We start from the raw sequence: 11907 nt of genomic DNA, 5'->3' as shown, positions 1-11907 counted from the left end.
AGAATACCAGAAAACATAGATGTGAACATGACAATAACCTTTTCAAAGGGAACTAAAGCATATCTGAATATGATATGGAAGGAAATCCTGGGACTACAAGGGTTATGCACAAGGAATGAAGTCTCCAACACATCCTACCAAGCTGGGATAGCTTCAAGCACAAAATAGCAATGTCTCTATTTGGTCTCCACTGTATACTTTTCAAGGACCAACTAGCTAAGTTAATTTGGAGAGAGAGGTTGGTTCATCAGTTGAAGACTAGCCACCAGGTAATGGATTTTTTTAGTTATACAGTCTTAAATTGAAGAAGAGTTCCTGTCTGCATTGGTTCTGGGATGGTCCACAAGCACAGAAATATTGCTTTTTTTTTGGAAGTCCACTGCTTATTATCTTGTATCCTAATTTGACAAGTGAAAAAAGAGCCCACCATAAAAAAGGAGGAAATGGAACAGAAGAGAAAACAGTGCAGCACTAAGAATCTTACTTTCTGAATAAACTGAGTTCAGTATCCTTAAGAGGTTTCCAAAGCACCAATTACACTAGGTAAATAGCAGACTTCCCAGGTTATTTGAAATACATTCCTTTAATCCTAATGTACAACTGAGACACACTTTCTGTACTGATAGGACCTAATCTTTACTTTTTTTTTTTTCCATAGAGAGGAAGCAAATGTGGTCAGCTCTTCCAGACAAAATAGAAAAAGAGGACTTAAGTGAATAGTAGTAAAATTTGATTGAAAAATATGTAAACACTTGGTTGGGACAACCAGGTGGTGCTTTACAAAATGACTTTTGTTTTTGGTTACATAAGCACATTGCTTTTTAAGGTCTCTAAGTAAAACTACAGAACTTTTCCATATGTTAATATCTTATTTAAGATTGATTACTATCACATGTAAATAAGAAACTATTATTGAAAGTTGAAATTATTAGGTGCAACAAATACTATTGGAAAAAAATCATGTGCAATGGTAGACAGACCCCTTTAGGAAAGGCAATTTATTGCTTTGAAAAACAGTAAATGAACATTCTTTCATAAGCCTGAAAAGCCTGATTATCTGGAATTCACATTTTATCTTTATCCAAATAGGGACCATTTATTTCATAACCGCATACCTTTATAGTACCAAAGTACAAGATGTCCCAAAACTTCTAGTCCTTTTTTTTTTTTTTTTTTAAATAAGTTTATTAAAAGCACTAAGACTTTTAGGATATTCTGTATTTCTTTTATCCATTTCATCCTTCCATTAGCAATATAAAAATAGGTTTTATGTATTTCATGGCAAGAAATGAAGATGATACGTACAGTTGTCAGATTTTCATAGAATTAAATTTTAAAAATCAACTAAGTAATCATATTCTATTAAACTTTAAAGGGTCTCATTTTCAGAGTTTAAGACTATGCAAATTTAACTCAACTATTTTGCCAAACAAATGACTAAAAAAATGGAAATTATAAAAGGTGAATGTACTTAAATACACTCAAAATGAATCATTATCAAGTCAACTAATTAAATAAAAAGATGTTATGTCTCTAGGGAAGTTAATATATACAAGTTAAAGGGGAGCAGCAAATTGTAGAAGGTGCGTACACAATCCTTTGCAAATCTTCAACAATCCAAACAAAGAAGGTGCCTTTCAAAGCTCAATTTTATCCATTCATCCAGGCAGCTGACAGCCCCAGTCTGCAAATATTCCTGGGACCTACTCATAGATGGAGAAATTAAAACAAACAAGCAAACAAATAAAAGAAAACAACCCTCAGTTTAAAGTTCATAATGCTTTTTCAAGTTCTGTACATCCTCTGAAGTAAACTCATGGTTTGATTTGTGGGAAAGGGCCTCCAACAGCTGCTGGGTCTGTTCTTTTTGTCCTTTGCTAAGCAGTGTCAACATCATCTGAAAGATAAAGAAATTTACATCATAATGACAGTACAGTCAGATGCTATTTTAAAGATCAAAGCAGTATCTTTCCTGAAATATGAACTTTCTCTTTTTAAAACTCATCAATTTGTATAAAGAGTAAGACATTTGGCAGCAGCTTACCATAAATCTTTCTGCTTTACTTAGATGCAAAAGATGCTGATAGACCAACTTGGGATCATTGTCAAGAAGGTGATTTTTCAGAGACTGGATAAGGAGAAGGAAAGTGTCCCCTTCCAGTTTGTTACTCAGCAACGATGGCAAATCTTTTGGGTCTGTGATGGCTAAGAGCTTCGCACAGGCTTCTTCATCTTTCCTCATGTTTATGGCATTAAGAACCTGACCAAATTCATAGGCATTGGTAGGTTTTGAAATGTGGAGTTTTTCCAAGTCCGTTGCTGGAGGCCTGCTGCTTGCTGGCCCCTTCTCCAAATCATGGCCAGTAACTGAGACATTCTCCAGAGAACCATCTTCAAGCTGTTCCTTGCTATTCTCCCTCACCTTCAAGATGGAAAGAATTTAATTCTGACATTGAGCAACATCATACATTAACAGTCACATGTATTAGTTCACCTGGTATTTCTCAAATTAGTTTTTAAGTTAAAAAATACTTTACAGAAACATGAATTTACAAAAATAAAAAATTAGAACCAATGTAATTTAGAAACAGAAGGATCTTGGAGAGACTAACTGAAGCTATCAGTTTTGTAGGCCTTTGCCTAAAGAACCATAGGTAGGCAGTGGCAGAACTAGTATGGACTAGAACTAGGGTCTTAGGACTTTGTCCACTGCTCCCAACATTTACTTTGCAAAAACATTTAGTGCAGGGATCATTCCAATAATGAGTTAGAGCATTTATGATACTTAAGGAAGATAACTAAATTAATACCAAGCAGGACAATGTATTTACTTTATTTCTCTACTCATGACAGGTAAGATCTGATAGATGGATATGTGGGTGTGTTCATCCAGATAGATAGATAGATAGATGCTGTTGAAATATGTTAGAGAAAAGTAATCATAGACAAGAAATTCTCAGCCTTCCTTTTCCTGGAAAATAAATTACAAGACTAAGTTGATGATTTTCAGAAGCATTCCTTTGGTTAATTCATTCAAGAAATAATTATCAGGTACTTAACTATGCAGAACACTGTGCGAGGCACTGGAAAGAAACAAAGTTTAGCACTACTGCTCCTGCCCTCACAGAGCCTCCAGTCTAGGAGGAAGATTAGCACAAACAGAGACAGCCACGATGCACATTATGTGATAAACTCTGTAAGGGAACAAGACAAAATACCATATGAAGTCTGTAGAGAAAGGCTGTTTCCCTATTCCATGGGCAGAATAGGAAGAGGGGAAGATCAAAGGAAAACTCATGGAAGAGACAGTTTGAAGTGACTTTAAAGGACAGGCAGAAAGTTAATATGTGAAGACAGAGAAAGAAAATAAAGGTAGGAGAGCAAAGGGGCTGAGAGCTGTCCAGTTTGGTGGGATAAGAGAGCATGGAAAGGACTAATATGAGAAAGCTCTGGAAAGGTCAAATTGTGGAGAACCTAGAACATTGGTCAGCAGCCCCTGTTGATGTCTGAACAAAGAGACAGGATCAGATAAAGGTGGGGTAGGAAGTAAAGGCAGGAAAATGTGTTAGAGGCTCTTGCAGCAGCTTCCAAGTGACTGGATGAGAACTTGGAGAGGGAGATGGCAGTAAGGATAGAAAAGAGGGGGCAGGATGTGGAGAAGACTTCCTGTTGTTGTCCTCCCTTCTATAAAGACCACTGTTCCTGCAACATGCTTTACTAAGAGCAAATTAAGACTAGAAAGGATTATGCTGCAGCAATCGTTTTAGATTAGTTCAAATAGAGAGTGAAGGCTGGTTTAGTTCTGTGATAGCCCCAGAACTTTAGGGCCTGGGTTGTAGGACTGAGAAATTCAAAGTTAAGCTTCCAAGAGGTCTGAGCTGACTTAAGTTTATCCCAAGTCTACTTCCAGGACCATAGGAGGACCATGTAAATCAGTTCAAGTTAGGGCCTCCAAGCTCAGTGGGGGAGGAAACCATTACCTTCCCCTTCATCTTTCCCTCCGCCCCCACACCCACTCACCCCTCCCCCAAACTTCCCTTTATAACCAGAGTTACTTTTATGATTATAATACCTCTTCAATTTTTATTTTCCTCCTTTCCTTTTCTTGACTGTGTAGTGGTGTGTTATCCTTGTCATTAAGAAATATGGTTATCTCTTTTAGTTCTTTCTTTGCTTCAGAAACATTTGGGTCTATCAGGAGAACTTTGTTGAGATCATTCAAACTTTCCTGGTAATTCTGAAAGTTAAAATGGGGAAGGGAGAAAAGAAGAAATACTTTTTGTAAATCATGTAAAAACTGGGACAGGTTAGAAAACTGTGTGTGATATTCAATTTTATACACTCCAGTGGGAGGCTCAGAAGTTTATCCCTGTCCTAGCTCCCAAGGCCATGAATCTTCTTCCACTTCAAAGGACTCATAAATTCAGGTCTATAAGGCCAAAGTATTACAGAGTATGACCTGGTAGTAAATTGTGTATGTTTATAACACAAACAGATTGGTTTCATGAAATCTCCCAGAGTTCAACATACACTAAAATAAAGACATAAAAAAGCCATGATGCTATTTGCTGACAATTTCATATAAATATGCTTTCTAAAAAAAGTATGAACAAATGCAAGACATTTTCACATGGCTTTTTCACATCTGTATTTTTAAATATGCATATCTATGTGTGTATGTGTGTATCCATTTACATACGTTTTTCTGATTTTGATATGGGGAACCCTGAAACTGTCTCTCTCTGACTTTGGGGTGAGCCATGAGGTAAAGCATTTGAGAAGCTCCTTGAAAGACAGATTCTCCTTGAACCCTGCCTCTGTGAGAGACTGCCTCAGGGAATCAGAGAAAGCGATTTCATTGTTACCTAGGTGGGAATAGTTGAGTCCAGGACCACTCTTACTTAGCCCAGAGCTGGAGATTTCTATCCATCTCTTTTGAGCTGAAGATTGGCTCAGGACTAATCCCAGTAAACTGTCCCATTCTACTGGACATCTAGGCCTGGGGGCAGTAACCTCATTCAATTGAAACTTCAGTCTTAGATCTCTTTAAAAGAGCAACTCTGGAGCTCATTCCTTGCAGAGGACCTAAAAACAGCACTCGCCATGCCAAGGAACCTCTATTTCTCCTTGGCATAGCTGCCTGCAAGGATCCTCTGCCTGCTGAGAAGACATTCTCTTTTCAGTATTAACCCCTCTTTATCTCTCATCTATTTCCCTAACAGGACTATACCCCCCCTTTCCTCTCTCTCTCTCTCTCCCAGGACTACTCCTCCTCTGCTAGGCCTTTACTTCTCTGTTGGGACCTTGCCACTAAGGAAGTCAGTCTCCTAGCAAAAGCTGACTTCCCAGTGCCAATAAACTTCTTTTTGCCAATCTAACTTTTTGGGTTCGTAAATTCTTTTATGAAGGACCTGTGACAACCAGAAGGGGTTCCCACAACTCTCTCTGCTCTATGCCGAACCTAATCAATTTGACTTCTTATATTTTTTCTGTTGCTTAATTTATGGGCTATGATGTGACAATGTAACAATATAATACAACAATACTGCCTGGACTACATGAATTTAACTTAATAACTTTTAAAGTTGAATATTTTTTAGAATTCAAATTCCCTTTCTCTTAATGGACATAAATATTTGTATGTAAGATCTATTTTAAGATCTTTTAAAATAATACTGTTTTCAGAAATTACATTTTTAAAACACTTGTATACACACACACACACACACACACACACACACACACATATTGTCCCAGAAGTCCCAGAAATTTAAAATTGTTAAATTTAAGACTTCTGAGAAATTATACAGATAAAAGCTAAAACAACAATAATTATTTTGTAATAAGTCAATGGGTGCCTTTTTTATCTTTTTTTTTTTAAAGGAAGAAATTCATATACTTCCTCTTCTGAGGAGCTGACCTTTAAGTTCTTGGACCAGGAAAAAAAAAAACTATTAAGTCCACTGGATGAGACAGGGCAGTCCATTTGGAAATTAAGTATTAAACTGGTGTCAAGGAGGCACCTCACCTACCACTAAATCCTAAAAAAGTTAGAGAGCACCCGAGATATTTACACTTTTATGTACACTATAAAAAGTAAATTTGAATTCTAAAAAACGCTGACTTTAAAATTACCTTAAGTTAAATTCATGTAGCACAGACATTATTGTTATATTCTAGTCCATAAACTAAGCAAACAGAATATAGGAAATCAAACTAGAAAAATACATTATGGTCACATAACTCAAAAAATTAAGACTAACAACACAATTTATAGTCATTCATCCTAAGAAAGTACAGATTTCTGATGTTCTCTATACCTTCAGGCAATGGTCTTCCCTGGGGAAAGCAAACACACAACTTGTTATCATCCTCAGCTAACAAAACAGACTAAGTACTTCTTTTTTAAAAAATCCTCTCTTCACTAGCTATGCCCAGAAAAAGAACTCTGGGAGATGACTAAAAACCATTACATTGAATTCCCAATCCCTATATTTATGCACACATGCATTTTTGATTTCCTTCACAAGCTAATTGTACAATAATTCAGAGTCTGATTCTTTTTGTACAGCAAAATAATGTTTTGGTCATGTATACTTATTGTGTATCTAAGTTATATTTTAATATATTTAACATCTACTGGTCATCCTGCCATCTAGGGGAGGGGGTGGGGGGGGTAAGAGGTGAAAAATTGGAACAAGAGGTTTGGCAATTGTTAATCCTGTAAAGTTACCCATGTATATATCCTGTAAATAAAAGGCTATTAAAAAAAAAAAAAAATCCTCTCTTCTCCTCACATCCTATGCCTTCACCATTCTCATTCACGTCATCCCACCCCCAGCCCCAGGTAAATCTTCATTTAGCATTTATCATTACTGTAGAAGTTGTCCTCATTCCCATCCCAGTATTGGGAACTGCAGTTGTGGAAATTGTCTCTATGGATACAGGTCAGATAGAGGCAGCAACTCAGCAGTAATTTAAAGTCTGAGAGAACTGCTTTGGGACAACAGAACTTGCTTATGTATCAGTCCCAGAGCTAGTATGTGTCACAGGTAAAATGTAAACCCAGGTTTTCCTGGCTCCAAAATCATCTCTCCATGCATTAAGCCATGCTGCCTCTTAATAATGTGACTAACTTGTTTAAAAGGTACTTTGTAGCTCAGCATTCATCCATGTTAGTATGGAGGTGACAAAGGATAGGGTTAAAGGTTGGAGTAGAAACCAGAGCAGAGATTATTACTTTTCCTTTTGTTCACTGGTAATAGTACCCTCTCCTAGACTTTTTGATACCTGCCTTTAAGAAGTATATCAAATCAGAGCTTTGGTGAAAGCTCAATCTAATGTAAATCCTAGCTACAAATATCCCATCCTAGGGAGTTTAACTCTATTATTATAACTCGCTCAAGTATTTTTTGTCTATTGTGTTTACCAAAACCTATATATGATTCTCACACTGAAGCAAAAACTTAGTTCTACCTTCTCTTTTATTTTGGAGTCTCTAAATTCAGATTATTATTCTGCCCAGGACAGGAACAAGGCTTGAGAGCTTGACCCAAAGTCAGATAACCACACAAATCAGTGTTTATCACAGCCAGAGTGAAGGATTGTGAAAGAAGAGTGATGGGTAATATTTAGAAGAAAACAAAGGAAACCAAAGTTTTACCTGAGCCACATGCACATATTTGTTCCAAATAGTTCTGCTATTCCAAATCATTTAAAATAAACAAATTCATATAGTGAATGGCATTCAGAAAACAAAGAACATAAAGATCATTCAGAACTTAAGATAGAAATTTATTTTTAAATAAAAAGTGCCAAGAGCCAGGACACTAAGAGTGACACTATTGAAAAATTCCATTTAACACAAACATTTTGTAGAAGACTTTGAAGATGTGAGTTGTCAATTTTATAAAATTCATATAAAATGTATTTCTGAGAACAACATCAATTTATATGATCTTGAAACAACTATTATCACACAAATCTTTCAATATGTGTTAAGTTTTTGTTTCTTATGTAAGTTCTGTTTTTAGGTAGATATATATTTTAAGTCACAACTTTCACAATGCAAAGGAAAAAAGTATAAAATAAAACAAAAATTCATCTTTCCTTTAGGCTAAGCGTTACTTTAAGATGGGATAAATACTTGTCACCTCATCTTTCCAGCACCAAATAGCAATGTATGCCCAGCTACGAAGGTAGCTCATATTGTGCTACCATGTGCTCATATTGCTCTCTCTACCAAAGAGAGACTTTTTCCTGCCTTTACTACGCCATCTTGGTTCTATCTCAGAGAGATGTCTATTCCAGTCTCCTCTTCTTCCTCTTTGACTCTTTCTGTCTCATTCTCCTTCCTTCCCTCCTTATCTCTCTTTCCTCTTTCTTTCTTTCTGATTGTCTGTCTGTCTCTCTCTCACTCTATCTAAACCTCAGGTCATACTAGTGCCACCAATGGACAATTTGTTTTTGCCAGAATCATTCAATAATTTATTGACAAAGCTGAGGATGGATCCCAAGTCTTCTGACTTTCAGCCAGAGATCTGACATTACTTAGTAATGCTGGTGGTCCTCAGTTGTAGCTTGCAGACCTTTGTTACTTGTATTTAGGTATGACAAGAATTAATTTTGCATAATAAACTAAAATTCAGGCATAAGATCACAGGTTATTAGAAGGCATTGATCAGTAAATCCAAATCTGCCATTTTACACATGAAGCACAGAGATATCAAATCGCCTCATTCAAAGTCCCAAAGCTAGTTAATAAGGAGGTAGAAGTAGATTCAAAGTCTATTTTTTTTTATTCTTTTCACCTCTAAGATTAAATATAAACTCCTATGTGTGGTAATTGGAGCTCTTTATAATTTGGCCTCAATTTACCCAGCCAATCTGATTATACATTATAGCCCTTCATGAACATTATGGCCCCATCAAACTGGTCTTTTTATGTCCTTTCTACACAACTCTCCATTTCCCTCCTCACATCTTTGCACTAGCCATCCCTCATCTCTGGAATGTAGTCCCTTCTCATTCAAGACTTTAAGCTTTTTCTGATGCTCTATACTGCTGGTACTTTCCTTCTTGTCAAATAATATTTATATATATTTTTATGTGCCTATATATGTATATGCTTATCGCCTAAATAGAAGATAAACTTGATTTGCTCTTTCCCTCCCTCTCTTCCTTTCTTCCTTCTTTCTTATATCCTCAATGCCTAGTATGGAGCAGATACTTCTTGTTCAACTGATAATTATTTTTTCCTTTCATTAGAAACTATATTATTTCATCTTTCCCAGGTCTTTGTTAATGTAAGCCACTTGATTTATTTCTGAAACAATTCTCAGTTTGAACTTTCATGGAATCATAAATTTGAAGCTACAAGGAACTTCAGATGTCATCTCATTTAACTTTTACATTTCATAGATGAAGAAGCTGAAGTTTAAGTTAATTTAACAGCTTTCCAAAGTTCACAGAGATAGCAGCAAAGGGCAGGGCTAGGGGTTTTAAACCAGGGCCTCTGGCTCTCTTTGCCATAACACACTGTCTCCTAATGGGAACCCTTCTTACCTTTAGTCCTTTGTGAGCAAGACCTCTCCTATAGAAAGCTTTAACATTAGCCTCTTCTATCTCAAGAGCTCGATCACAGTCCTCTTTTGCCTCTTCAAACTGGCATAACTTCAGGTGACAAAGAGCCCTGGTATAAGGTAGGGAATATAACATCATGAATGGCGATGACTCTCAAACACCTTCCTTCTTTATAACCATGAATGCTAAGCAGAAGTCAGAGGTCAATGACCTGAGGCTTTTGTGTGGGAGCTGCTGGTACATTATTAGAAACCTGACTTTTTCACAATCATTGAAGAATGAGGACTAGTGATTCTTCAATGGATGGGAAAGAAAACACAAACGAAGTCAATGGTTATCGTCTGAAGAACGCCTTGGAAAAGGCTTAAGGAAGCAAAACAAAAGCTCTCCGTCACTCCAGGACGATTTAGGCTGCCATGATGACCTTGCTTCTTACAAAACCCAAAGACTGTGCTTTGCCTCATCTAGGACACTCACCATGATCAGAACTAGAGGGGTATCAAAGACCACCCCAGAGAACTCCTAATGGGAACAGCAATAAGTTTCATGAACCTGATAACCAATCCCCAGAAGCTTTGTGACTCCCAAAGGAGAAACACTGAGTTAAAATAATTTATATTATTAAACAGAGGCAGCTGGATGACTCAGTGGATAGAAGCACCAGAACTGGCATCAGAAAGACTCAGACATTTCCTGGTTCCCAGGTAAGTCACTTCACCCTATTTACCTCAGTTTCCTCATCCATAAAATAAGCTGAAGAAAGAAATGGCCAGCCACTCCAGCATCTTTGCCAAGAAAATTTCAAATGAGATCATGAAGAGTTGAAAAGGAATGAAACAACTGAACATATTCATTAATCCAGTAATTAGAGGTTATGGGTCAGACCCAAATATACCTGTTTGTGTATATAACACATTCACTGTGATTTATCTCCAAACATTCACTGTATTTGTCAAGAGCTTCTTTATATTTCCCTTTCTTTACAAATTCATTTCCTTCTTCCTTAAGGGTTGCAAACATTTCTTCACGTTTTTCTCCTACATGTAAGGAAAAAAGGAATTTTTTTTTTCATACAGCAGCTCTAAAGATAGTAATGTTTACAAACCTAGTTCAAGTTCACCCAACTGTTGTTGCTCATTTCATATGAGTGTCAGAGTTACACAGAGAAAAAAAAATCACTGGGTATGATAAAGTACAGTACTTGTACAGTTAAGAAAACCAATGAGTTCTTAAGAATCACAGTGTATTTTAAAATTAATTTTTTCTCCTGAGCATTTAGGGAGGTATAAGTCACCACAAAGTGACAGAGACAGAGGGAACATTAAGAGGTCTGGATAAGGTCAATGATATACCAGCCATGGTTGTTAATGTACTACTTGAAGGTCAAAGCAATTGTTTCAACCACTTCCCCATACTATTTGGTGTAGTGTCATAATGATATTCAAATACAGGGCCTTTTAATGATCTTGAGTATTGGCAAACTTTAATCAATTCAATTTTAAATGTCATTCACAGATTGTCTATCTTACTTGCAACCTGAATTATTAAAATTTAGGATAATTATATTACTTTTTGTGCACAATTCTTATTTCAGAACCTGTCACAAAATTTCAAAATAGTAGCTACAAATAAAATAGTAATTTGCTTCTTAGGGCCAAGGAATTAGAAGGTACAACTACTGCAAGAAGAGCATTCATTATTCATTAATAGAAAACATTTTTAAAAATCATATCTATTATACCTACAACCTAAATTATTAAAATTTAAAAGGTTTAAAAATTAGAATTCATAAAGACCCCATAAAATTATAATGTGCTAAAGAAAACCTAGAGTTTAAAAAGGGACAATAATAATTAAAACTTTCTTCTATCCATGTGGCATATCTACTAGAAATGAAAGGCATTATAGTGTGGTAGAAAGAGAGTGAGCCTCAGTGCTCTAGGCTGCTCTGTACGACACTAAGTTACAGAGAAGGAGTTTCTTTATCAGGGAGTAGTTCTCAAGACCAGTGATATCATAAATTCAATCCCTATCCTTCCAGAAATAGCAGTTCAGATATTCTTGAAGTAGATTCGTTTGTTTTTCTTTCAGTAAAAAGGGACACTGATACAATGCATTTCAGAATGCTCTTCAAGAACCATCTCACACTCACACTTTACAGAGATAATTCGGTGAGCACTGGAGTTCTGTCTTTCCTCCTCATTCTTCCCCACCCAACCCCATCTCCGTCTCTGTCTCTCTTTGTGCGTCTTTCTCTGTCTCTTTTTCTCTAAATCTCTTTCTGTTTCTGTCTGTTTTTCTTTGTCTCTTTTTCTCTGTGTCTCC

The 11907-nt window shown here is 36.4% G+C and overlaps 1 protein-coding gene across 4 annotated transcripts in view; it reads right to left on the bottom strand.

Moving 5' to 3' along the window:
• Nucleotides 1-323: 323 nt before the first annotated feature.
• Nucleotides 324-11907, bottom strand: part of SPAG1 (sperm associated antigen 1) — a 77060-nt gene continuing 65476 nt past the window's right edge. For all 4 annotated transcript variants that reach the window (XM_031947053.1, XM_012541737.2, XM_031947051.1 and 1 more), the window contains exons 15-19: nt 10478-10619; nt 9565-9691; nt 4073-4237; nt 2045-2422; nt 324-1897 (exon numbers count right to left, since the gene is read on the bottom strand). In XM_031947053.1, coding sequence (XP_031802913.1) covers nt 1766-1897; nt 2045-2422; nt 4073-4237; nt 9565-9691; nt 10478-10619 — 944 coding nt within the window. In that variant the 3' untranslated portion in view covers nt 324-1765. The remainder of the gene's footprint in view (nt 1898-2044; nt 2423-4072; nt 4238-9564; nt 9692-10477; nt 10620-11907) is intronic.

This window comes from Sarcophilus harrisii, chromosome 1, assembly GCF_902635505.1.
Source record: "Sarcophilus harrisii chromosome 1, mSarHar1.11, whole genome shotgun sequence".
NCBI classification, from domain to species: domain Eukaryota; kingdom Metazoa; phylum Chordata; class Mammalia; order Dasyuromorphia; family Dasyuridae; genus Sarcophilus; species Sarcophilus harrisii.
Note: the sequence above shows the minus strand (reverse complement) of the source record. Positions and strands in the feature narration are given on the sequence as shown.